Source organism: Hippoglossus hippoglossus, chromosome 23 (genome assembly GCF_009819705.1).
Source record: "Hippoglossus hippoglossus isolate fHipHip1 chromosome 23, fHipHip1.pri, whole genome shotgun sequence".
NCBI classification, from domain to species: domain Eukaryota; kingdom Metazoa; phylum Chordata; class Actinopteri; order Pleuronectiformes; family Pleuronectidae; genus Hippoglossus; species Hippoglossus hippoglossus.
In genome coordinates, this window is record NC_047173.1 from 4,201,526 (window position 1) to 4,229,149 (window position 27,624).

General features: G+C 41.8%; 1 protein-coding gene and 1 long non-coding RNA gene across 2 annotated transcripts in view; both read right to left on the minus strand.

Moving 5' to 3' along the window:
- Positions 1-3,784: 3,784 nt before the first annotated feature.
- LOC117757247 lies at positions 3,785-4,591 on the minus strand. Its single transcript, XR_004613065.1, has 2 exons — positions 4,561-4,591; positions 3,785-4,523 (listed from the first exon to the last, which is right to left on the minus strand). It is a non-coding gene; the product is annotated as an uncharacterized LOC117757247 (long non-coding RNA).
- Positions 4,592-8,457: 3,866 nt separating this feature from the next.
- Positions 8,458-27,624, minus strand: part of camk1da (calcium/calmodulin-dependent protein kinase 1Da) — a 51,264-nt gene continuing 32,097 nt past the window's right edge. Inside the window, exons 4-11 of the mRNA XM_034578201.1 lie at positions 19,166-19,304; positions 18,710-18,836; positions 14,469-14,544; positions 11,962-12,074; positions 10,781-10,859; positions 10,567-10,654; positions 9,790-10,030; positions 8,458-9,259 (exon numbers count right to left, since the gene is read on the minus strand). Of these exons, the coding sequence (XP_034434092.1) occupies positions 9,135-9,259; positions 9,790-10,030; positions 10,567-10,654; positions 10,781-10,859; positions 11,962-12,074; positions 14,469-14,544; positions 18,710-18,836; positions 19,166-19,304 (988 nt within the window). The 3' untranslated portion in view covers positions 8,458-9,134. The remainder of the gene's footprint in view (positions 9,260-9,789; positions 10,031-10,566; positions 10,655-10,780; positions 10,860-11,961; positions 12,075-14,468; positions 14,545-18,709; positions 18,837-19,165; positions 19,305-27,624) is intronic.

Consider the following 27,624-nt stretch of genomic DNA (forward strand, 5'->3'; position numbering starts at 1 on the left):
TGCTAACCCTAACCCTAAGGACACCATTGAGTTGCACTATGGATCCAGTGGTAAAGTCAGAATTTGGGCATTAGAATCGGGCTCTGGCAAGTGCACTGTCTTCATAGAATCAATATCAGCAATTTAAATACAATATTTGTTCTTATTACATTCAATATTTAACATGTCTTATTAGTCAACTGTTACTTCAGAGAGAGTTTTATGTCTGTGAATGAAAGTTATTGGATGTTTGATTTGTTATTAATTCAAGTCTGAGCGTCAGCTTGTATGTAAATATTTTTGTACGAACGTTTTTCTGCTTATAAAATTGAAATTGGATGAATAACAGTGTGAACTTGAAGTGTTTTGAAGAAGAATATAAAGATCTGGGTCATCAGAGTACAAATAGCAAAACACACACACACACACACACACACACACACACACCAGTGATCCATTTAATCTCTACGACATCATTTAATCTCTACGATATCATGCAGTGAGTCAAGGTCAGAGAAGACACTGTATGTGTATATGTGCACTATTTGGGAGTGTGTATGTGTGTGTGTCCGTCTGGTCCATCAAGTGACTGGAATGTGTTTTTGTGGGCAGCAGTGTTCTGAACAGCAGGACGTCGCTGAAATATTCCTCTAATTCAGTCTGGAAATCCAAAAGCTCTGGAGGGAGGCGAGCGTCTGTCTCATCACGAGACCCCGGTCGATGAGAGGAAAACAAATCACTAAACTCACCACAGTGAGAGGAGGGCTGGACGGACGGGGATGGGAGGATGAGGTGCGGGGTAAAGCAGCAGTTGAGTTATGACCTGGCTCAGGTCAACGCCAGCATCAACGCTAATTTACTCTCTGCTAAAGGTGTAACAGACCTTCATCCTCCTGGTCTGTGCTGAGTAGATGGAGAAGTAAAACATGTGGAGGAAGTTCTTTATGCCTTCAGTAACACTGCAACAGCCAGGGCGGCTCAGGATAGAACTGCCACTCCAAAGGTCGGGGGTTTGACCCTTGGTCCAGGCTGCAAAGTGTCCTCGGGCAAGATACTGAACCCCCTGAAGGCTGTGCCAACAGTGTAAAGTGCCCTGAGTGGTCGATCACACAAGAAAAGCTCTATATTAATACACACCACAATATAATATTGCTGCAGAGCTCAGTCACTCAAAGAGATACAGCAACTACTATAAAAAAAAACTCATTAACTTTCCAAATGCATGTTGTGACAAGTTGTAAATGTCTAGACATGCTACCCTGATCTAAGGTGTTAAAGCTACTGGGCAGGATCTTTGCCCGATTGCTGCAGCTTTTTGATTGTTAAAATGTTTTAAAGGTTGTTTTTTAAACACTTTTTTGAAAACAGTGTCTGGCCCTCGCAGGACTGTGATAAACCCAACGATCAAACATGATTGGCTGTCATACCTGTCTGTCACTAACTGACCTGCCTGCCTGCTCGCACCCTGCCGGCGACCAGAGTCTTCAGCCGGAGAGACGTACACCGCTAAAGCAGAGACAGAAGCTAGTGAGCCAGGCATGGAAAAGTCGGCCATTAGCAGTTGTGAGTCGGTGAGCGTTCATGTGTTTTGGGGGAAGGGGGTGGGTGTGTCGAGTCCACTTCTCCAGGATTACCAACCCTAGCTATTCTGTTAGACTAACAACACACACACTTGTTTGGTCTTGTTTTCAAGCAGCCACCAAAGTGACCCTGAGTTCAATCTACTGGGGTCGTTTTTTGATGCCCCCCTTTGTCATTCTTCAGCTTTAAATGTATTCACTTATGTCCTTGTCCACCTGACTCCCATTGACTTTAGGGTCATTCTAGAACATTTGGCTCTTTGTATCTACCTTCTTAGTTTACTTGTTTGCAGTGTCAATATAACCTCTGGAGTTCCAGTTGTCTGTGTGCACATGTTCAACTCCTGAAGATACAATGACCTGGATGACTAAGAGTCTTCACAGATTCTGCATCATGGCCCCTTGTTGTCCGTTTCTTGACAAATAACTGCCTAATAAAGACAAATCAAGGGTTTCTCACTCATGGACATTTTAGGGCAGGTTACAGTTTTGGCCTGACTCTCCTGTCACTTCTCTCTATAGAGTTCTGTAACTACTTTTAAAAGAACATGATCTTGCATGCCTCTAGAAGAAGATGTCTCTTAAGGTCACTGGTGGCATAATGACACTGCTGCAAGTTTATTTTCAACACAGTTTGGGTTATTCTTCAGGGGCAGCAGGGGGAAACATCACATCACCGCCTGCTGTTCGCACTCAGAACTGTCCGCCCAGATGACACGGGCCGCCCTCGAACACCTTGAATTCCACGATCCCTGCTCTGCTTCCCGCGAGGCTGTGCGTTATCTCGCAGTTTCAGATGATCCGCCTGTAATTAGCGTTGTTATGGCGATTAGTGAGGAACAAAACACCATGTTTCTGCAGGGGAGAGAGAGGGTGGGAGACGGGGGGGCTGGTGGAGGCGGTGGGGGCAAAGTCCTGAATTAAAGATGAGGAGAAATCAGTTTAAGAGGCAGAGAGATCAGTGACTCTGGAGCACAAACACAGCTTGACAGCCAATGTCAACAAGAACTGTAAAGGGTAATTTGTGTGTGTGTATGTGTGTGTGTGTGTGTGTGTGTGTGTGTGTGTGTGTCTGAGCATGATGTTGTGTGTGCACGCTATTAGGCACGGAGCGTCAAAGGGGAGCAAAATACTTTGATTTCACAATTTTCATTTCAATGCTTTGGTGAATGTGTGTGAGAGAGGGATGAATTATTTTGACTAAGCTGGCACATTCAGTGTGTGTGTGAGAGAGAGAGAGAGAGAGAGAGAGAGAGAGAGAGAGAGAGAGAGTTCCAATAAGCTGATATACAAGGACAGTCCAGAAGAAAATCTGATGACTTGAACCTCAAAAAGCTGCCTCAGGATACAACTCTGCTAATAAAGGACCAATAATATTGTAATTAGTAACACAACGTATCATGCGACGAGCTCATGCAAGGAAGCCCAGCAGGCAACAGTCAGTAAAGTGCGTCACTTCACTTGAAGATAATTTAAAAGTTGACTTCCAAAAGTGAGATTGTATGAGAGCTTATGAACTGTGGTGTTCAGAGGAGCAGGAAGCAGCCTGCAGCTCCTCTGTCTCATGTTGATATATTTCTGACTCTTCCTCTCTCTTAAGTTGTGTTCAGGGCCAGAGTGGAATTCAAATATGGCACAAATGCATCTCGAGTTAATGGAGCACACAGATGCCTGTTTATCACACTGCAGAATTTGTTGTCTGCTGCAGTAGGTGGTCGCATTTTCGCAAGAGAACAGCAACAGCCCTAATGGATCTCACCAGGCCCTCTGTAGGTATCAGGACAGAGGAGAAATAAAGTGTGACAGTGTAAATGTGAGGACAGAAACTCACTGATATTGCTAAATTGATACGAGGTCTGTTGTAACTGAAACCTTTGCTGCAAATGCACATTGTTGAAGTGGGAATACTGTGAGTGAAACCCAAGGCAGAAACCACGAAGGGAAGAAACATCTGTGGCCAATGTGCTTTTAATGCTTTAACCATAATGATGTATCCCAACATGTGCCTCAACATCTGCCTGTCTGCTGAACATCTGCTGTGCAGCATATATATGGGCTGAATGTCGGTCAGAGCGGTGAGTGTCTGGTGTCTGCACACATAAATGCACAGGTTTATATTTTGTAGAACTGTTGTTATTCTTCTGAGTATAAATTACACTAATAAGCCATCGCTTATTTTGTACGCACAAAAACACACAACAAAATTACCACAACCAAAGAATAATTGGGCGAGGGGTCATCTTACGATCATTCAGGATTTATTCGAGGAGAAAAGACAAACGAAACACAATCAATCGCTCTGGCCTGTGTGGTCATGGTAACTCTGATATGTGCACATGATTGTCGAAGGCATCGGATATACAAGCCCCATTAACAGAAAGTCATCTTCATCTTCATCACAGCACAATAAGTGCGGCGGGCGGCGCCCGCTCGGAGACGTGAGGGTGGCGCCAACGTGGCGACAGTGCACAAGATGGGAGTTTGTCGTGGTCACATGCAGAGAGTAAATACAGCCAGCTAGCTCAGCAGGCGCTGGACGAGGACGCGCACATGGAGACGCCAGGTGTAGCGGGATTTCCGAAAAGCTACTGTCTGACACGATTTCCATGAAATCTTTTGGAGGGGTGGGGCATGACTCAAGGTAGAACACAATAAATCTTTTTTTTGTTTTTACTTTCTTGAAATGAGATACTGTATGAGATGTGGTGTTAGCCTCAGCTAATCTAGCTATGTTTTTGAGTTTTTACGATGTTAACCAAGGCCTAAAAAATGGTGCTAAGCTACGAGGCTATATTTCTATAGGGTCCACAGTCACAAGTGTAGATAAGTTGAAGACCACTGGCCAAAAGAAATCAACTTGTAATATGTACTACAAAGTATACTGCCAAATAACCGTGCAAAAACTTTTCGGACACAACCACCAATAGATGATTTACTGTAACTATTTGTGCTTTTTGGCCAATCCTTACATTTTTACATTATTCACGTGTGAGGGGAGCACAATGTCTTTTAAAATGAATGTGAAAAAATGTTCACTCTGGCATCTGAACCTGTGCGCGTCCTTACATAATACAGAGATACTAACATCATACAAGGGGATACAAGATTATGCAAACACTCATGGTGGAGTTGGATTCTTGAAGCACTTTCCCCCCCGACATGCTTGTGTTTTCATCTTTTTTTTGCGACGATGCACTTCGGCAGCGCCTTCGTTTAAAAAAAAGAAAAATGTCAGAGGACGATGGGCGGATGAGAGCGGCTCGTTGTCGCCCCGAAACAGCTTTGTCTTCTGTTTCTGAGTCGGTCACAGCTTTGGATTTCTTCCTTTTAGAATGGCAAAAAAACGTAAGCCTGAGTTCAGTAAACGATACTTCTCACCCTCAGTTGGTGTGACTGAGGTGGTGGTGGAACACTGATGGCATTGAACTGTGCAGCTCTGCAGGTGGCAGTCACACAGTGCGGTGCAGTATATAAAAGCAAACTGCGGTGGGGAGTAAAGGGGAAGTCAGCTTTTTTTTTGTTTTTTTTCTTGTCTACATTAAACATTCCACAAAGAATACAATCAACTTCCCTCGACACACGCTCATCCACTCACTCGTGCCTGAAAAGCAAAACATTCTTATATGTTATCTGGAAAATGATCATTCGTATTCACAATCTATTTACAGGAGCATCTTTAACATGGAAAGATAGATTTTTTTTTTAATCTCTGTCTTTGTCTCTTGAGAAAAAAAAAACTAACAGCCGACATGAAACCACAGAGGAGCATGAACCTGAACCCTCTGCCTGCCTCACGACACATTTGTAAACCCAAAGCGTCCCAACTGAAATGGACGACATCGTATTTAATCAAGCTTACAGTCCTGGCAGGCGATTCTTTGTGCCAGAGAAGCACCTGGAACATCGTTCTCACATCGTAGCTCATTCAATAATAATGACAAATATGATAATTAACAGATTGAAATTGTCTGAGAGGGACTCAGTGTCTGTAACTGTTTTACTATAGCTGCTGATGTTTCCTCTGTGTTTCCTGATTTCACTTCCAAGAAAATACACTGAAAAAAAACCACTCCAAAGTGTTAAAAAATGCATAGCAGTAAATGGGCACGTACTACACACGGTTACAGTGATTAATCAGATTAAGGTGATCGTTGGAATATAAAGCCCTTACATGGTTGAAATGTTTCCCTCTGTTGTGACACGTGGGTAATTACATGGACCGACTCGAAACGTGTGGTTAGAGGGGGAAAAAAATGTAACACAAGACCTCGCCAGAATAAATACAGGCTCCTGTGTAGACACATGGGTGTTGTCGTTCAATAAGAAACACTACGAGGTTAGCTTTCTCTAACCGCTTTGAGATGTGCACATTTAAAAAAAACACAATAAATCAGGTTAACTGGCCTTTGCTCACACACTAGTTCAACCTTATCGAGCCAGAACTCATCTATGATTGGAGAAGCTGCAAGGAGGACATGCATCGAGTAACAGCAAGGTGTCTAAAAAGGACCTTAATACCAGTCTCCATGAGGACAACAAAGTGTCTGCTCCTGCTGTCTCCACAGATGCAACTAACATAAGGTATGAAGTGTTTGGGGAACCATGCAGCAGATCTGTGGTGTGTGTGTGTGTCTGAAAGCTCCAAACATATAAATGAGTTGAATGCAAGGTGTTCTGTTAAAGGACAATTCCAGCATCATTAAAGGTGAAAAGTTTCTCATTTCTTAAAGGGGTATTCCAGTGATTTAGTTTTGCACTTCCTTAAAGTTGAAAGAGTCGCAAAACGAATCAAAACCTGGAATTGTCCTCCCAGAGCGAGTTGAGGAGCGACAGATTGAGATTGGGCAACATTCACAAATGTCTCGTCATGTTTTCTTAATGTTGATTTCAGTGCCAGATAGTTTGGGCTGAACACATCCACACAGAAAAAAATGAAGCAGGGAGCCAAAGTGAATTCCAGACAGCTTGGGCGAGTGTTGATTTACTGGCACCTCGCCTCAAACGGATTAAAACAAGCACTATGAATAATTTGCAGATAGATTTCAGCAGCACTGAGTGGAGATAGCAAAAAAAGGCAAATGGCAACAGGGTAGGAAGAGGAAGTCAAAAGTCAATGATGTCTCTCCGGATTAATTCAGCCCTTACGTTTTAATGTTCACTTCAGCAACTTAAAATCGGACTAGTTCTGTTCTGGTTAATTCACCATGTACTGTCGAATGAACCAAATTATCTTAGTACCCAGCACTAGTCTTTAGCCACAATTGACAATAAAGGGATCAATAGATTTGCATCTAATAAAGACATGACAATCTGATATGTGTGACTGAGCATCCAACATTTTTCACATATGCACTCTGAGTCATGTTTAAAAGGTCAATACCAAGGTCACAGTTAAATCTAGTCTGAAAAAAAAAAGTCAGATTAAACCGAGTTTTGGGACGTGGGCCAAGAGGGAACCAATTTAATCTTGCCGTGAAATTGTGGATCCAGGAATTCTTTTATCCCTTCTTTTTTTTTTCAACATTGCAAGATAGGGTAGTTTTTGACATTTTCATCAATTTCCCAGGGAAACTTATCTTGATTTTATCTTGATCTTGATTATTATTATAATCCGGCACATTTAAGGGACTGATATTTATGAGTGTGTGCAATTTGTTGCAGCTTGATTGAATTAATGGGGACTGTTGGACCTTGGCGGAGGTATATGCACTCTACGCTATTCTTGTTTTTCGATGATTAGGACTATTAACCAAACAGTTGATCAGGTGAGACGTTAAGGTAGCACTGAGAAAAAGAAAGTAACGTTTAAGGTTCAAAACCCAGTCCATAGTGGTGGTAAAGTCTGTAACCTAAGTCTGTAAGTCCTAAATGCTCGAGTCACGAGTCACTAAAAACTCTGCAGTACGGACACGGCTAACGTCTGGAGCCCTGGATCATTAACTGCGACGCCACATCACCTGGACCATGACGGAAACACCTAAACCAGGAAACCAGCGGTGGCCAGCACACAGTACAGCTGCGGTTTTCCCTGAGCACTTCTGATCTGCGTACAGCTTCATGACGCGAGAAGGGGAAATCATGGCTTCATTAGAGGGGGAAGGAACGATGGGAGGCCGCAGCTTCTCCAAACTGGTTTTTTGACTCCACATGGGCCAAAATACTCCGAAGGTTCACGTGGGAGGCAGGTGAATATAACATAACATCTGTATGTCCTGTAGCTCCCTGTGCTGCTTCTGGCTCCTTCGTTTGGGAAGTGAAATGTGAGCTATCGGCCACAAACATTCTCAGATGGAGGCAGTTCTTCCAGTAAATACACATCTCCATCTTCTCCTAACCTATCCTTCACTTGCTGCATGCTTCTTAGTAACCTGTATGTGTTCCCCTTTAGGGGTGATTGTTATAAAAGTCTTAGAAAGTAAGAAAATAATAAATAAATCAGAATAAATCAGAATGTTTCAGACAATATATAAGTGGTGAAATGCTTTGAAATCCACCCTGGGTTTCTGTTTTTAAAGTTTTTAAAGTTCTGAGTGGAGAGTGGCTTATCTGTGTCTGAGAACATATCTGACCCTCTCTGTGCAAAGTAGGTAAAGCGCTTACTCATGTTTTCACATCTCAACAGTCGTATGGTACTTTTAAAGCACTTCTTAAAGCACAAACAAACAAACAAACAAATAAGCCCATATGGACATAGAAAAGGTCTTAAAGGTGGCGTGTGTAACATTTTCACATGGATAAATCATTGTCAAGCAAGTTTACAACATTAGTGTGATTTGTGTAAACTGGTGAGGTCATTACTCAGAAGTCTGCCCGTCCTCTTTTCTGCATTTAAATCTTGTTGATTGGTTCACAGAGAAAGTTACTGATTTCAGACAATGTGGTGATGGATGAAGATGAAACAAAGGGGGTTATGGGAAATAGGGTCTCAATCTTGACAAACAGTTGCACAATTGATAGCAAGCTGTCACCTTGTCTCGGGTCTTATTCATTTACAGCTATGATACCAAAGATCAGTTTGACAATGATAAATTTGTTTAAAGTTACACAAAGCACCTTTTAAATGAACATTAATAATAGTAAAATATAAAACAATCCAGTTACCAACAGTCAAACCTAAGGTTGGAGAAAAGCTAAACAAAGTGTCGCAGGAAAGATTAAAGAGGGAAGTTGATGTTGTCTGACATTGAATAATATGATACCACCGCCCCTCCTGAGCCACTGATCATTGCTCGAGTTCAGGGCAGTCGACACGCATCATCAAATGCCAACCAATCACAGCCGGCCGCACAAAGATCTGCACTGAGAGTCAGTGGCCATGCTGTTGCTGTTCTGGTGGATGGGTGGGTGGGTGGCGGGCGTTCAGTATGGCGCTGTGTGGCTTGGTGGAGTGGAGGAAAAGTCCTCTGCTCTCCCGGGAGCAGGGCGGGGAACTGGCTGGACGGCATCCAAGAGGAAGTACGGTGAAAAGACGGAACGAAGAAGAGGGCGATCCTCTTCCTCTTCGGGTTGTCCTCCTCTTTTCTCTTTGCCTCACAGTGCTGTGGCCTCCCAGCTGGTTCCCCGCTGGACCTGGCGTCACTTGGTCTCCGTGAGCACTGGGGCGGGCACCGCTGATGGATGTGGCCGGTTCAGCTCTGCCCCAGCAGCGGGGGACGAGGCCGCAGACGCCAGACTGCAGGGCGTGACGGGCGCAGTCACACCTGAGAGGGAAAAGTTGGCTCTTAAATCAGCAGCAAGTTTTATAAAACTGTTCACTATGTCCTGCTACACTTTGTTACCAGCAAGTCTGCAGTTTGTGATGATAATGGTGGCAGATTTATGGCTCCAAAGTCAGACATAGTTAATTCAGACATAGTTATCTGACTCCTTTTTACCTGGTGATTGTTTCAGTCAGCTAAAATGACTCCAAAATGACGTCATCGGCACAAGATGGCAGCGTTTGTATCGAGGATATTTTTAGCTTCATTTCTGGATAGTGGGATGAACTGGAGATGCTCTGTCCATGTTTATATTCAGTGTATGGGTTTGCCGCTCACGTCAAACCAGACAAATACGCTGTTTAATCCAATCTCTTTTGCTCTTGTGTTTTGGTTTTGGAAATGCTAAAAACACCACTACTCTCGGTTGCTAAACTAGAGTTGTACAATTGCTGTTGGAGGTTTCAGTGAATCATCAAGTCTTTCACTTTTTGTCATCTACATATGTTACGACAACCCTGACTCATACTCACATTCCTTGCGTGGCGCTGCTATGTTGTTGTCAGTGGAAGAGGTTTTGCTGGCGGCTATGTTGGTGCTCTGGCTCTGCGCCGTGTTTTGGCTCTGAGCTGACTGGTTCTGAACCGCCGGGCTCGAGCCCTGGGCCGGCTTCTGCGTCTGGTTTGGGTTGGAGGCGTCCATGCTGCTGCCCATGCTGCTGCCAAGCTGCAGCCGCCTCATGTGCCGGACCACGGCGGTGGCATTGAACGCTTGCTGGGGAGGGGATGGAAATGGAAAGATGATTAAAAAAAACCTTGACTTCTTGGTAACATAAAAACCATTGGATTACAATGTGTGACATCAGTGAGAGGTAAACCTAATGAATATCAGTGACAGAGAGGTTTTTATTTCAACCTTTTGTTTGGTATGAGATCAATGCACTGTATCACGAGTAGGAGAGGGGATTATTTTCAGTGATTTTTCATGTCATAGAGACTTTGAAGTCACAGACTAGAATCTGCTTTCAATAAAGAAACACTAGTGTTAAAGTACCATGATACGGTTTTCTCCTTCCCCTTAATCTTCCATTAATAACATCTGTGTCAAGATGGATGAAAAACTGGAACAACGATGTGCTGAAACTGACGGACTGTGTGAGGAGCAGCTCTTAAGGAAAGTGTGATCTCTTTCATATCAGCAGGTGACTCTTGTGGTTCACATACGGCGAGCCAGGTGTACGGGAGCTATGCAGCAGTCTGCAACAATACAGCCAAGACCACAGAGAACAAAGTGGAGTAGACAAAATTTACCCTCCATTTACTCTTGGCGAAGTTCTTCCTGATCTGTCGGCTCACTGACTCATGGATGTTCTTGCAGAGAGCCGTATCCCCAGCGATCCTAACATATTTACACACACGCACAGAAATTCTCTGTTAACACTTCTGACGGTACATCAATATCTGTATTGATTTAAGGCCTTTTTGTTAGTCTGTTTGACACTGCATGTGTGTGTGTGTTTCTCACCAGGGGTGTCTGAGTGCCTGATCACAGGTGAAACGCTTGGCTGGATCTTTTTCCATCAGACTGCCGATGAAATCCTTGGCTAAGAGAAGAAGAAAAATTCAAAAAACTGAACACACACCAACAGGAAATGGATTTTTCTACATGATTTCTGAACTGATCAAGTTAAAAACGCAATTTGTGACACAAATAAGATTAGTAAATACTGACATTTCAATGAGCAAATGTCCAGCGACATGGAGCATCATATTTTAAATAGACATCCTGGTTTCAGTATAAATGATAAATGCACTGTATTTCTATGGAGCTTTTCCAGTTACTCATTCAGACACTTTTCATCCAGTGCTTCTATGTAAATCCCTTTTTTCTATCACACACCATTCGCACACTGTCGACAGCCAGTAGCATTATTTGGGGTTCAGCATCTCGCCCGAGGACAATTCAGAATGCAGACTGGAGGAGCCGAGGATCAAACCACGACCTTCTACTTACTGGACGTCCCTCTCTACCTCCCGAGCCACATTTTGAATTTAACATTTAAAAAGAAAAGAAAAGATGAGGCTAACATTTGCTAATTAGGCAGATGGGAAAGTCTGGTGCAGGTTTTCTACGAACCAATTTATCAGACTAATTAGAATGTCGACGGGGTGATGGTGCTTGGTGGAAAGAAGAAACGGTCATGGGTATCTGCACCACATTACACAGCAATCCCTCAAAATGACATTGGGACTTTTAACTCAAAGTCAAAAGTTTCACTGTCTTGGTGGCGCTAAAGGAAAAAGTCTGAGCAAAGTCATCTGGATTTATCATCTTGCATCCACAAATGTCTAGACGTGGCACTCTATATGACAGTTGTTGAAATATTTGAGTCTGGAACAAAGTGGTGACAAACTGATAGACATCTATATAGAATGTTACTTTTTATGACAGTATGACAGAGATATCTTATCAAATGTGGGTTTCCAGGCACGCAATGGTGGTTTTACTGCCAGACTGTGCACTTAACAGTGTTGGTGAGTGAACCCATACACACACAATATACCACATACGTTCATTCCAGGCAAATGATGTCAGAGGCCGTGATGGAGAAGTGGTGTGCAGTCCATCTGTGCCACATGTGGGACAGAGAAAGGGGGAGGAAGGACTGACGAGGGAATTGAAGGAAGGGAAAGAGGAAAGCTCACCTGAGTCGGATATGTCGTCCCAGTACGGGGCGTCAAACTCGTAGTCGGCTTTCAGGATCTGTTCAAAGAGCTTGGAGTCGTTCTCATCGTAGAACGGAGGATAACCACACAGCCTGCAGACGAGGAGATGACTCAGTTAATCACAACATGATTCTCACGTCCAATTATCCAATCAGTTATTCTTTTTTTTCATTTGACTGATCACTCGGTCTTGAATGCATTTATAAACTCATTTACACATTTCATAAGCAACAAATCAAGATATCATTAATTTACTAATTGATCTATTAAGAGGTAATAATGAATCATGAATCTAGTCACTTTCAACAACAGTGTTCAAATGCTCTTAATGACTGACATGACTGGGTATTGTTTTTACTATCATTATTATTGATATTATTATTACAGTCAGTGTTTTGTATTTGATATTTTGTGATAAGAGCAGACGCCAGTGTCAAACGCTCTTGCCTGCTTCGCCCACCCTGTTGCTACGCTCCTGTATGTCATAGCCGCATCGGTGGCAGTGGACAAAGTGATGTTAATACCAGCTGTGGTAAATGGGACAGCCCATTTACTCTCTGTGTTCGACTTTAATCAAGCTAACCTGAGATTATTGGTTCCCAGTGCTGGTGAACTGGTCTGAGACTCTATAATGAGCCACCTGGACCAACAGCAGAGCTGCTGCTCAGCCACAAACGTCATCTACACCTCGTTACACAAGCTCTGGATGCACCGAGAGGTTTTCATAAAAACTCATTAAAATGCCGTTCTCCATCAATACACACACACACGCACACGCACACACACACAAATACACCGGGGAAAAAAGGAAGGAAGAAAGGTTCTGCCTGCCGTGAGGATAGGAAGTCTTTCCATTTGTTTTTCTGGTTTATCATTTGGTTAAAGACTCACCTGACCCACACTAACACACAAACACAGACGCCCACACATACACGCACCAGGAGGGAAGATCCCACCTGGTGTGAAGAGATGCTTCACGTTTGGTTGGATGGTTGGAGACTCAGAGATCAGTCACCATCCGCCCCACTGGACCCACACACACACAGGGTCCCGAGGTGATTATCATGGCTGATTACCTGATTTGATCTTTCCACCTGAGCAACAGCTAAAAGCTAACAAGGTCTGAATCCCAACACTAATTGTGCTAATTGCCAGCAGGGAGTCAATTTCTGCACACACACACACACACACACACACACACACACACACACACACACACACACACACACACACACACACACACACACACACACACACACACACACACACACACACACACACACACACACACACACAAAGTCACTCTCTCCACCGCCCCCGCTTGCTGCACCAAAACCTCATTCTACTCAAAAGTGTCACACAAACACACAAAAATACTCTATATGAAGGACATAGTGAGGAAGAGATAGAGCAGAGACATTCGTTTTTAACTATAGAGACAAATCACAGACAAGTTGGACACACAGTTCATGCGTGACTTCCTCCCTGCCACATCCCATGCTCTGCATCCCATTAACCTGCTGCTGACCTCTGACCTGGGACCCCTGGTCTGACCTCACACTTGAGATAGTAGTGTGTATGTCAGGTGGGAACCCCCAGCCCCCCCACACACACAAATAGACTCACAGATACAGACACACACACGCACACCTTAAAATAATTAAAGCAGTGGTTTCAAGTGTCAGCAGCATCGTTCACACCTTAGGGGTCACGCTCTACACAAAAACACACCCACACACACCCAAACACACAGGGGAAACAGATCAAACATGCACAATGACCCGTAGCCTCGTACACATTCCACATGCACTCTAAAACTATGTTGGGCCCATCACAGACAGCAAATAGATATTGTAGTATTCCACAACGTGCAATGTGAAAGGTGTTGACTGTTGTGGCAAAGTCACAGAGGATGATAACCGGACTCTGCACTTCCCCGTAAATAATATAAAGTGATTAAATATATACAAATTTCAGATTTCCCAACTCGAGCAACTGAGATTAACTAATACTATTATCATCAGCATTATTATTATCATTACTAATACTATGGTGCTGCTATAATATTGTGAAATCTATAAGTATCACTGTTATGACGGTTACACAACTGTTCTCTCTCTATCTCTATCTCTCTCTATCTTCTCTCCCCTCTTTTCCACCCACCACTCCTGTATTCCCCATTATTCTTCTCTCACCCCAACCGGTCGAGTCAGATGGCGGCCCAGATCGAGTCTGGTTCTACAAGTTTTTCTCTCTCCACTGTCATCAAGCGTTTACTCATTTTGGGAGCTGTTGGGTTTGTCTAAACATTGTCAGGTCTCAACCGTACTATGTAAAGTGCCTTGAGATAATGTCTGTTGTAATTTGGGCCTATACAAACAAAACTGAACTGAATTGAATCGGTCACCAGCTGAAATTGAAGAGATGGCGGTCAGAGTGCTGAGTGATGAAACCACTTCTTGCATAACAGACTGGTAGGTACTCACAGGATGTAGGCGATCACTCCGATGGACCAGCAGTCCACTGCCTTACTGTACGGCTTCTGAGCCAGAACCTCTGGAGCTGAGGGAGAATCAGAGAAACACCTGGTTAGTTATTTTGTGTACACCTCTTGCAATATAACTCCATCTTGCAGTAAACCTGGTGCTTGTTTTACTCTGCTTTTAAATAGCAGTTTACTTTCTTGTCAGCTTGAAGCCTAGTAAAAGCCGTGTGCGACTGTTATGTGAAAAAACGTAGCTGTTTAATGAGCCTGAATACAAAGACAACACACGGGCTCTCCATTTCTGTGCAAATTAAAATCACATGTCCGTTTGTTTAATGGTGGGACATGTTCTGCTGGAGGTGCAGGTTCTCACGGCCTCAAATACTTGTACCTGACATCAGAGAAACCTGTGCAAACCTAAACCCTGGTCATCTCTGTGGCTTTGCTTTGCCCGAGGTCTTTGACTGACTGGACTGGTCTGACCTTCCTCTGCACCTCGTTACCGAGGCCAGAGAGAATTGCCGCTGACGATGAGCTCACCATAACCTCACGTCACACGTACACACACATGGCTGGCTCCAGATGGATTTTGGCTCTCTCTCACACACACACACACACACACACACACACACACACACACACACACACACACACACACACACACACACACACACACACACACACACACACACACACACACACACACACACACACACACACACACACACACACGATATGAAGAAATACTACTCATATCTGGGGCAAAATATAAACTCTGCACACGTGCGCTGAATCAGAGAGTTTGCTTATACGTCTGCCCTGACTCATCGTGAAGGTGACTGTGTGTGTGTGTGTGTGTGTTCTTGTTTTGCTGGATTCAGAATTAGGACATTTTAACACACTGAGGTCATTATGGCTGGGGCTCCATGCTTCAAAAAGTAGGGTCAAGACATTCTTTTGATTTAGAGTCAACTTAATGTTTTTGTATCATTCAAATAGTAATGACCTGATTTTTCTTTTCATTTTCACTCATTTTCACTCATTTTCACTCATTTTCTGTTGCTGAGTACTAATTGTACAACAAATACCCTGTCGAACACTGGGTGGGACCTCATCCAGTTTGGATTTTCAGTTAATGATGTTTGAATCTCTGTTCCAGCAAACGATGACTAACCAGCTCTTCTATTGTTACTTCCCAACAGCCCGATGACGCTGATGATTTTGTTGTGACCACCAGCTGAGTCTCATTGCTATGAGCTCATCTGATTAGATTGTAGTTAAAAAAACAAAAAAACAAACACCACAAATCCAATTAGTCCTCAAACCTACTGTTGTCTTGGTTGCAATAATTTTACCCATAGGAAGATGCCACCAGCAAGCGAACTGGAGCTCTATCATCATGGTAACAGTAACAAACATGCAGTTAAGTAGGCAATGGTCTGTATTTGTATCGTGGTTTTCCAGTCTAATCGACCACTCAAAGCGCTTTACAGTACAAGTCACCGTCACCCATTATCACAAACATTCATACAGCGATTCTGTATGTTTTTCTTTTTTTCCTTTGTTTGTGTTTTTGCTCAAAGCTATCGCGCTAACCGTAAACAAGAAATTACTTAAATGTCCACCCTGCTGAATCAGGAATTGTGTATGGATGTTGGACATATGATTGGCCCCTCTGTGTAACTTGCAGCCCCTTTTATGGCCCCTGATTTAGAAAAATCATAGATCTGCCAATGATTACACACTATTCATATACCGTCCACTGATTATGGTTGTGAAACAGTCAGAGTTCGATTAAGTTTGTTGGTTAGTTTTAGACAAGGACCTATGAGGCTGTTTGTACTCGACAGTCACACGAAGTCATGTCACTGGTATATCATTAAATTGCTTTTCTCATCTAAATGTACTTCTTGGCATTTGCAGCAAAGTGACTCCTCAATATGAAGAGTAGACTGTGCGCCTGCAGCTGCTTCAGAGTCATAAATATCCACGACTTCACCGGGAATTCTGAAAAAGGAGTTTCAGAGAACTATCGAGACTTTTATAAAACATGATTCAGCCCAGATTTTGGCTGGTCATGTTCCATTATATGATATTATAATTAAATCCTTAAATTTAAATCAATCCAACAAAACCAATAGATCGGTGGTTTAATGAGGGATAGGCATCGTCTGTTGCCAGGATGATGACAATAGGCACAACTGTTTAGTGACTGACTTGACTTTTTTAGTAACAAGTAAAGCAGCATGACTTCACCTCCATTACCCAGGAATTTCTTTTTCTTGAATGTTTTAGTGCACATTTCATTTGATTTATTAAAACTTGTTGTCTCCAGTTTGTTTGTCATTAAGATAAGTTCAATTTAGGTTCCTGCGGTATGGTGATCTGGCATCAGTTACAACGATGGCCTAAGGGACGCAGTTCTTCTGAAGTGTGGTGAAACAAAGCATGTCATTGCCATCACTCTGATCTGGTATTAATTTGGTGCATTCCATGGTTATTTATACCTCAGTTATATTTAGAAACACATTGTCTGGAGTGGAAAGGCCCTGTGGCCAAGCAAACCTCTCGACCCTCCCTGGTCTCCTCTGAGCAGTGTGGGGGGTGAGAGCGGGGCCCGAGATGATGGGGATGAATGGATGAGAGAGGTTAAGTGAAGGAGGCTAGAGGGGAGCGTCAGAGTGATTGATGCAAGGATATCACCATTTAAAGTCAAGTACTGGGTGATGTGTGTGTGTGTGTGTGTGTGTGTGTGTGTATCTGCAGGTCTACATCAGAGTCATTAGTACCTGCAGAGTTTTAAAAGTCCTATTACACCAAAACAAAGAACAGCAGGCAGTTTGTGAGCAGCTGATAATGTAATAACGTGTGAAAATTCAAACTGTTCCACACAATGAGGCCCAGCTAGTGCAACAAAACAAAATTAAAACAGTTATTTTATGTTTGTACGACAGATTGGTTTATGTGAGAGTTCACATGCTATAACCAGTCTGTTTGTGTTGCACAATGGGTGTGTGTGTGTGTGCTTTCAACGCTGAACATCCGAACATCTGTCTCTCGTAACAGCACACGCACACACGCGCAAAGATCGAAATCGTCGCACACACAAGCAACTGCACAAACAGATACAAAAACATGCATCCTTACAACCCCCACAAAATAGAAACCGTTGTGAGCATTCGCATGTAGATCATAACAAGTGGATTAAAGTACGCTAACACATACAACAGGGGTCTGTGTGTGTGTGTGTGTGTGTGCGCGCGCGCGTGCGCGTGCGCGCGTGTGTGTGTCAGAGAGTGATAAATATGATTGGTGTGTATTTGTAAGGGGTACAAATATTGACTATGAGACCCACACACACACACATATATGCACGCACACACACATAATGATACAGATCAAAGTGAAGATGATGCGGAAAACTAACGTACTAACATAGAAGACGCAGAACAAGTTATCAATTTGGAAAGATAATGAGATTTGAGAGTTGTTGATAAGAGCAGACACCAGTGTAGATGTCCTGTAAACAAAAACATAATCCCTGCAGTGGAATTTATACGTCATGTCCTTTTCTGTCATGTCATTTTCCTGTTGTAGTGAACGCGTCTGACCCAGAAAATCTACTGCTGCATTCTTCATATCAGAAAGACAAACTCTGGAAAAAATGCCCAGACCAAACTTTATGACATTTTCCCAAGTCTAGTCTGAAAACATCAGATTAAAAAATTTCCCTTATCATACTTATAACAGCAGGACTGACTGCACTGCGACTAAAGAACAGTGCTTTATTCCATGTCTTCTATAATCATTAACTGGTGAGGATGTTTTTTTGGGTAATGTGCAGCTGTAGCCTTTTAGTCTTTTAGCACAATATCATGTTTGTAGCCATCAGGTTTTGTTTTAAATCGAGTCTGCTGCAAATTTTGACAAAAGGATGCTGCGGTCATCGCGTTCAACCACCTCAAGGAGCTGAAGCACCAAACTTTAGCCAAAAAGAACTGTGTCATTTCAGCTGACGAACTATACTTTTATCTTCCTGGATCTGAAATAAAAAAAAACAGTGTTTCAAAAAGGACTGAAGTTTGAGTGTTACGTCTGCCGTCACTGGCACATCTGCCGTGAATGGAAAACCTGACAGGCCTTAAGTAGCAGCAACGATTGAGACAGGTTTCAAGGACACCACACTGAGAATTTTTGGGGGAAGAGGAACCAGACTGTCAGAGGGAAGGCTGATGAACTTACCCACATATCCTGGAGTACCGCAGGCAGTGGACATGACGTCACCGCTGCCCTCCATCTTGGAGAGACCAAAGTCACTAATCATGATCTTTGACTCATCTTGAGGATTAAAATACAACAGGTTCTCTGGCTGGAGAGAGAGAGAGAGAGAGAGAGAGAGAGAGAGAGAGAGAATAATGGGTTTTCATTCCATATCTATGATTTTAATTGGTTTTAAATCTAATTTGTTATCAAGTCGTGTGTAAAGAAAAAAACTGAGCAGTTATTATATGAGTTAAACCTTAAAAAAGAAAGCATCACACTGCCTCTTTTCTTCCTCATTTTACACTTGGATGCTTTATGGAGGCCGCTCTATCCAATCCGCTCTATTCCAACAGCCGGCACGCACCACGCTGACCCATGATGCACTGCATGTGTCAAGGCCACCGCCTTTATTGCTGCAGTAAATCAGTACAGTACCTTTAGGTCCCGGTGCACGATGCCCATCTTGTGCAGGTAGTTAACTGCGTCCAGGACTTGTCGGATCAACGTGCTCGCATCCTTCTCCGTGTAGAAACCTTTTTCCACGATTCGGTCGAACAGCTCGCCACCAGAAACCCTGTAGAATAAGAAGGAGTGTGTCAACAACCTTAGCATGTGCACACTCACACACGCATACACACATGGCAGTAACTGGCGACAAGCCATGGGAGGGGGGGGAGTGCTGGGCTGAGATTTCTGGTCGTTTATGAGCTGTAGATGTTTCCAGCTGGAAGAGTGGAAGCTGCGAGCCATGTGCTACCACACACGCCCACACACACACACACACACACACATACTAATATTCCCTGCGGTGTTTACTATACCTTGTAAAATCTCCATGTTATTTTTGAAAATGTGATTAAAGTTGAAGAACACATTCCCCTACAGAGTGTTTTCTTTCCTTGCATCCTTCACACCAATTTCCAAATGAGCTTTTAAACGTCTCGGATTTCTCTCTGCCTGATTGAACTCTTATTTTGGATGCATGTTATTTTCCAGAACAGCAGCAGCAGATTCATGGAGGAGCGATGGTAAAGAAGTAAGAGCAAGAAGAGACAGGAAAGGCTGGTGAGTGTGTGTATTTGTGTCTCTGTGAGCTTTAAAGATGAGGCCATTTTGCATTTTTAAGACTCAAGTCCAAATCTTTCAGTGGCGTAAAATCCACTTCCTTTGTGTTCTTATTCTCAAACATGTTCCTTGGCTTTAGAAATTCAATTCAATTAATATCAGAGCAACACAGTTATCAGAAAGCTTCTCAGACGATTCTTAGACGATTTGCAGCTTATGTGTGAAAGGAATTATGAACCATAGTGGCAAGTACTTTTTTAATGTTAAAGTTGTTGTTGGAAGGAGGTAAAGCAGGTGTGATGAAGCAGAGGTATTGAAATCAGTTACTTCAGGAAAGAAAAATGGGAAAACTCACATTTGACCCAAGAAAACATTTAAGTTAATCTGCATTTCTTCCCCTCTGGCAGATTCTTTCAACAGTGGGTTTCAGGTTTTATGACTGCAGACCACATGAATTAACTTGTTCAGGTACAAAGTACATTCAGTGTGTACAGATGAGACCTGGCTCATCAGTGTACTGTGCAGGCCCATAGCTCCCCCTGCTGGAGGGTAGCTCCTCCTTCAGATCAAACACAACAATCTAAAAATGATGATGTTGTTTCATAGGCATTAGAGATGAACTACTTGCAATTCAAAATGGTAGAAAAAATATAATATTACTAGTAGTAATAATAGTATGGGCAGCAGTAATCAAACTACCGTGTTGTTTTCTCTATATCTACTCTTTTTATACAAGAACACCAGTGCACCAGTGGCCCCAAACATGAACATACAACACACCATTAAACGTACAAAGGCAAATATGCTCACACACGCACACAGTCGCCTGGTCTATCTGTGTGGCGTCGTCACGGCGACAGATCAGATTAAAGCCAGTGGAAGTTAAACCCTAATGAAGTTTCTGAAAAAAAGAGATCAGAATTAATTGCTAATCCTCTCTCTCTCTTCAAAGAGGGCAGCGGCTCGTTTGGTTTCAGAGGCAGTCATGTCTGGGAATGACAAGAAAGGGCTACACACACACACACACGCACACGCACGCACACACACACACACACACACACACACACACACACACCAAAAGGGAGATCAGCCACCAGGCTGCATGGTTACGTAAGTGTTTGCGTAAGGAGACTATGGCAATCAGACAGGAGCACCCACACATACACAAACACACAGATCCAAGGGCACACACACACAAACATATTAAAGAAAGCAAACACATACACACATAAATATATATACATATACACAAAGAGAAACATGATTTACACTCCAGTGTGCAGTGTCACACACGCAACATGCACAAAAGGAGCTGTAGCTTGAGGCCAAAGGCTTGTCAAATTACCTCCATTTATTTAACTAATGTAAAATAAAAAAAAATTATAAAAACAAAACATCCAAGAGTAAGAAGCTCAAAGGTCACAGTGACCTGATCATTTGTATAATGTCTCAGGTTTGATATCACTTCCTATTTACTATAGAATATTCATCCTTCGTCATTTTATTTGTGTGCAAATTCTGAGTGTGAAATATATGCACGACACACATTTCACAACAGAATGAAGAAACATAGAATAAACACTATACTGCTGACAATGGCTCATGATGAAGAGTTGTTCTGTGATAATGCAAAGTGCATAGAGAAAATACAGTTGAGAATGTCTCCCTCTCACAGGTGTCCATGTCACTGCTGTCATCTCTGTGCCTTGTTACCACGGATACACAAGGGGCCATGTTTGGATGGTGTTTGGGTTTATACACACCTTGCTGCTGATTGAGCAACACCCCTGACACACCCACCAAACGAGAGAAAATATACCTCGGAGCCCCTTTCACACCATTTCCAGCAAACATGTTTTTCAACTGCAGCAAAATGGTGTCAAACGTTTTGAGATTGAACGAGCCCCAGTTGTGTCTGATGTAATCAGAGCGAGTCATTGATCATGTGCTAAACCCCGGTGTCCCTGAGGGACGCAGGTTAGGGGGTTCGACTAAACCACAGAGGCTTCAGTAATGACAACTGTCGAAAAACCAGCAGAAATTTAGTATTAAAATGTTTTTTCCAATGCTGCAATTTGTTTACGTTTTTTAGTTCCCAATACCCCAGAAAGGTGTAAAATATGGGGCCTTTAAAGTATGTTTCTGGTGGTAGAGTCATAGGATGAATTCCATGTATCTTCAAGTGTTAATGTTGCCTCACATCTCTTCCAGTTTCACTGCATCTCCATCTATCTCTCCTCTAACAGCAGATCCGTTGACAGGCCATCACTTGTATCGCTCTCTCTCTCGCTGCAACGGTTATGCATCATGACTGACAGCAAGCCTTAATTTCAAGTGTATGTGTGTGTATGTGATGTATGCTGTTCACTGGAGAGCCATTGCAGTCTTAGGACCAGACTAACTAATCACAGCACAGGGTTGGAGATGAGCTGTTGAGGTGATTAGTCGCCGGAGGAAAACCCAACTGTTTACACGCCTGCACTTAAACCTCATGTTTGTTGAATTTACCACTTTTATCAGATTAAGGTAAAACTGTGGAAACGGTCATGTTAACACTCTAAGTATACTAATTGTATTAAACTCCTAAGCTGTCTAAACATAACCTGATTAACACAGCTTGGCAGCAATTCAACAATAACTTAATGTTTAGGTAAAATCTGATTTGGTAATTTACCTTGAAAATAAGAAGCTTGCACCATAATATGGACCTAGTTTGACAATCAAATTGTCAAACAAATTTAGGCTAAAACATGGAACCATGTTAACACTTCAATGATTTTTCTTTTGAACAAAGTTATGCAAAGTAATCACATTAAGTGAGCCTATAACGTTTGACCGACTAAAGATATAACATTTAACAATTCAGTTTCTGAAAATGACTATACTTATGTAATATATTTTGTTGACTTGTGTACTTACATTTTCCAAAATGTCAATCAGACTTTTGAGAACAAATTGATACTGTCATTCATTAAATGAAATGAAAGAAGTAGAAACTTAAAGAAAAGTGGAGTAGTGGGGCACCCTGACAGCAGAAGGGGTTGGGACACATACAACATTAGCATTCATGCCCCAAGCAGCGGGTCACCAGGTGCAACAGAACAACCAGGAGAGAGACATCCAGTTCTTTCAGACGCACAGCCTCTAATTATAATTTGCTTGCAATCACATTTTGTAAACTCGATTTTCTACAATGGTACGATCCATCTAATAACAATATAGAGTCAACATGCAGTGTTTGGGGGCTTGTGTAAAACTCAAGAGTAAATCAGCCTCCGTCTTCCCTTAAAAATTACCAATAAACTCTAGTATTTTGCATTGATTATACTTTGGAGGCAAAATAGTGAAACTACTATTCAAATAAACTGTTATTAGAAATATAGTGATGATGATACCTCTGCAGTCAAAGGACAATTGTGATCAACAAGTAAAAAGCTGTCAGTTTATGAATGTGTTCTGTAATAGAAGCGTCCTAACAACCCAGCAGAAACCACAGTGGAGTCGCACTCAGAACTATATTTCAAGTTAAAAGTAAAACTGAAAGAGACATATCCTTAGCTTTGATGATGCATCATCGTAATCACATGCTTGTCCTCACCTACTTGATTCGATGAATGCCAGATTGTCTCTCCACTGTAAGTGTTTTATCAGTTACTAATATGCAATTCACAGAATAAGCAACATCAATATAAAGCCCTCGTTGCACTTGGTTGCATTGATTTTCATAACTGCGCGGACTGATTGCCTCCCTGTGGTTGAGGTTACGTAAGACAAGCTGTGATGAATGGGAGTGAAGGAAACGCTGGCAGACGGCATCGATCTACCACTCGGCAATTACACAGAACATTTTCAAAAAGCCTTGTCCCTAAATGAGATTTCTGTCTGTTGAAAAAAACTTTAAAAAAACTTGACGTCTCAATAAATGCACATAATTATAACAAATTATATCATTATTTATTACAGCTGTCGTTTTACTTTCTGAATTTGTGCCTGGGTAAAACACAGTTTTGCGGTAAACGTTTTGCAAGATATGATGGACACAAATGATTTAAGTTAAAAAAGATCAGTCGTACAGTTATGAGGCTCCTGCTTAGAGAAGAACAGCCTGCAGCTCTCAGGTCAGATCAAAAGGGAGAGTGAAATACAGCCTTAAATATTTCAGTATTTCTCTCCAAAGTAAAACACTTCACCCTCTGACTCGCTGTCTCTCCATATAATATGAAGTAGCTTAAAACAACCTTGAAAACATTAGTTCCAAAAAACATTGTAAACACAACAAAGCAAAAATAAAACTTTATTAATTTATTAATTTTTATTAATGATGCTTTTAGATTAGCAATACCCCATAAACACTGGGTTACTGCTTGATTTAAGCTGTATTAACAACTTATTTTTTTGCCATTTTGGGGCAGTGGCACAAGCTGAAAACACAATATCTTGCATGTTATCATCTTATCAGGTTGTTTTGAAGAACACATTCACATTTGTCTATTTACACACAGAGCACGCACAGAACAGCTTTAGCCTTCATGTTTTCTGCCTCCTCAGAGCAGCACTACAAGCTGTAAACACGACGCTGACATATTGCCGTTTGAAGTTGAACCAGCTTGTGAACAGTTGCTTACTTACACATTCATGAAACACTAAGCAATGTTAGTTCATTAGAGGACATGTCTTAGGTCAGGTGGGGAATTTAAGCTCGTTATTCACAGAGAAACTAAAGTGTTTATAACGTCATGTCTTCCTTTAATCACACTCAACAATGAGTGTGCAGTATGAGTGTTGTTTGCTTATTGTGCACATGCAAAACAAGCTTCTGCTCTGATGACATGTCATTAATAAGTGAATTGTTTATCTTGATGATAACATAAGGATCATAAACTGTATATTATCAGGGACGATGCATCTCCACTTGCTACAAAAATGAAGCTATAATATATATAGCCCATTTTTTTTAAACATCAAATAACTAACTAAACCCAAAAGTATATGAATAATTAACACACCATTGTGATGAGAACTACCTAAAATAACAGAAACCATCTTTGAGAAAAAAAGTATTTTAAAGGGTACTTCGTCTTTCTACTTTGATTCATGTCCCACCTACTAACATGAAGGAGGTGGGCTTTGTGACCTGTACTGCACCAGCCACCAGAGGGCGATCAAGATGATTTGCCATCAATGTCGTGCAGCTTTATTTACAGTCTGTGATTGATACAGTGAATGGAGATGCAGCTACTTCCCATTTCAAGTTTTGAGCTATTTCAAAACCTCACATCAAATGTGTAATGCTCACATAACTTCCTGCTGCATTCTCAAGGTTGTTTACAACTCAGACGTAACCTCTGACCCAGTAACTATGGCAACAAACCCAGATTCAATGAGATGATGGTGCCATGGAATTAAATGGAGGAAGAGAGGAAAAAGAAATTTCAAGTGAGCAAAAAAAAAAAAAGCTAAGAGGTGATGGCGATGGAAGCAAGGTGTGAGTGGAGTGTATGCACTATGCGGGGGGGTGGTTAGTGAGAAATGGATAGAGGGAGAGGGAGGTGTAGAGGAGGTGGAGGGAGCAGGGGTGAGGTGTCTCTGCCACCTTTTGTGAAAATTCTCCACCTCATTTCTTCTCCAAGCAAGTTATGTTACGTTTAATTAAGAAAGACAGTCAAAGAACCAAAGTAAAACAACAAATTGAGCAGTGAAAACCTCTCTGGAGGATGATGTACTGACTGTGCGTAGAGCATTTCCGATAAAATCCACCCAGCTACCCAGAGACACATTAACCGCAGCAGTGAGAGCAATAGCTACCACTAAGTGCTGGGATCCTGTTTCTCGAGAAAGTGAAAATGTAATTACAACTGTAACGTTTTGCAGCAATCACTTTTACGTGTCAGTCATGATCTGAAACCTTCACCTGGAACTGTTGAGTGATGTGGCGCTAACGTTTAACATTAACTGTAAGCCTCTGTGTAAAATCCTTACCTTATTTCCCAGTAAATTGTCTAAATGGGGATCGCTGATTCCTTTAAATGCAAAGAAACCCAATAAACAACAAGCTGTCGTCCAGTTAACAGAAATACTGTGTGATCAGGTTTATTCATGACAACAGGAAGGTCAATCCGAAGGTTGCCACTGTGGGTAAACAGCTTAATCAGAGAAGGACCTGTGACGGGAGTCGGGCCAACACAAGGATTTCAGGTCACGTAACACACTCCTCAGCAGGCATGTTAGAAAACTTCAGCTCTGTGAGAGGCTGAATGGGATTCTTAATTTACCATTTTCTTTGTCTGAAAACAACAGATATGATTACTCTGCTTGTTGTGACTTGTCATATATCATAATTATGCCAGCTCGTTAATTCACAGTTAAAAGCTAAGTAGCTATAGGTTACTTTCAGTGAGAAGAAATATTTGATTATTTCTCTTAAAACTGAAGAGTTTCATCTGAATTCAACACAATCTGTAGCATATGTCCGCTAATTTTAATGTTGGCTTACATGTATAACTCTATGTAACTGACCTTTCTGAGTCATTTCCCTGAGACTTTATGACTCTGTGCTTCTTATGCTACTGTTAAAGTATTAACACTTACTTAAAATTATTTTCGATCTAATCTGTTTTCTGTATTTTTCTGACGCTGAAAGCTCTTTCATTTGAGGTAAGAACCTGCAAAATAGTAGCCAGTAAAAATAAGATAGCACACAATTGGATGATTAGCTCTTAAGTTGGTATGGTATTCACGGCAATACAAATTTTGTTTGAAGTCTCTCCTGATTGAAACCCACTTAATGTCCGAGGCATTTCCCAAGACTCGGATAGAAAAGGTCATTACTGCGTGCACCACTTGGCCTGCTGCTGAACATAAATACCATTAAATATCAGCGGTGTCAGTTCAAACGTCCATAATCTGATGAGGTCTGACATAACTATGTCACAGTAACCTACTTAGTAAACATGTCTACCTCATCAGCCTATCCATTCCAAGGTGAATGTCACTACAACCACAGCTCGACAAGCTGCTGCAGCGACAGTAGATTTCTGATTTCAACAAGCTGCTGAAAAAACAGACAGCTTCCCAGGTTTCCTCTTTGCTGCTGATGCTACTATTTGATTTTTTTTAGTGTCTGTGGATTGTTTGTTTAACTACTAAACAAAGCATCAATTGGTTTGCGTTTTATTATAAGCCACAACCTGCTGCTGGTAAACTTTATGAATGTGCTATCTTAGAATTGAGCTTATATAAACGATCCAGGATAAATAAGCTTCATTTCTGGATAGTGGGAGGAAGTGGAAACATCCATCTTTATATCTATGGTTTGAACTGATTCTTTCATGAAATCCAGAAGCAGATCACAGAAAATACAATTAACCAGTTCAATATGTAGAGAAAAAGTGCAGGTAAACTGCCTCAATGTTAATTTTACTTTGAAATTATGAAATAAAAAAATGAAAAATTATGGATTAATAATAAATGTAATCTTATTTTAAAACCTGGAGACTGATCTAATTGTTCCTGAGTCCCTTTACACATATACTGCATAAATGTTCGATGTATACTGACTGATATCATGTGATTCTGTCTAATTCTACAGTTAGTTCATGAAAACGTTATCATTGATTAACTAGGCTTGCTGTGTGGTTTTTCCTCTGTAGAAATCATTGTTCCATTTCCAAAAGCAACACCACAGTGACATGAATATAAAGTAGAAATATACATTGACTGTTTAATGCCATTTAAAAGTAAGTAAAATACTCTTATAGTGCACTAACTAGAGCATTCCCTGCAGTACTGTAGTTTCCTGTGTTTTGAGCAGAGTTGGCCTGGAAATCGAA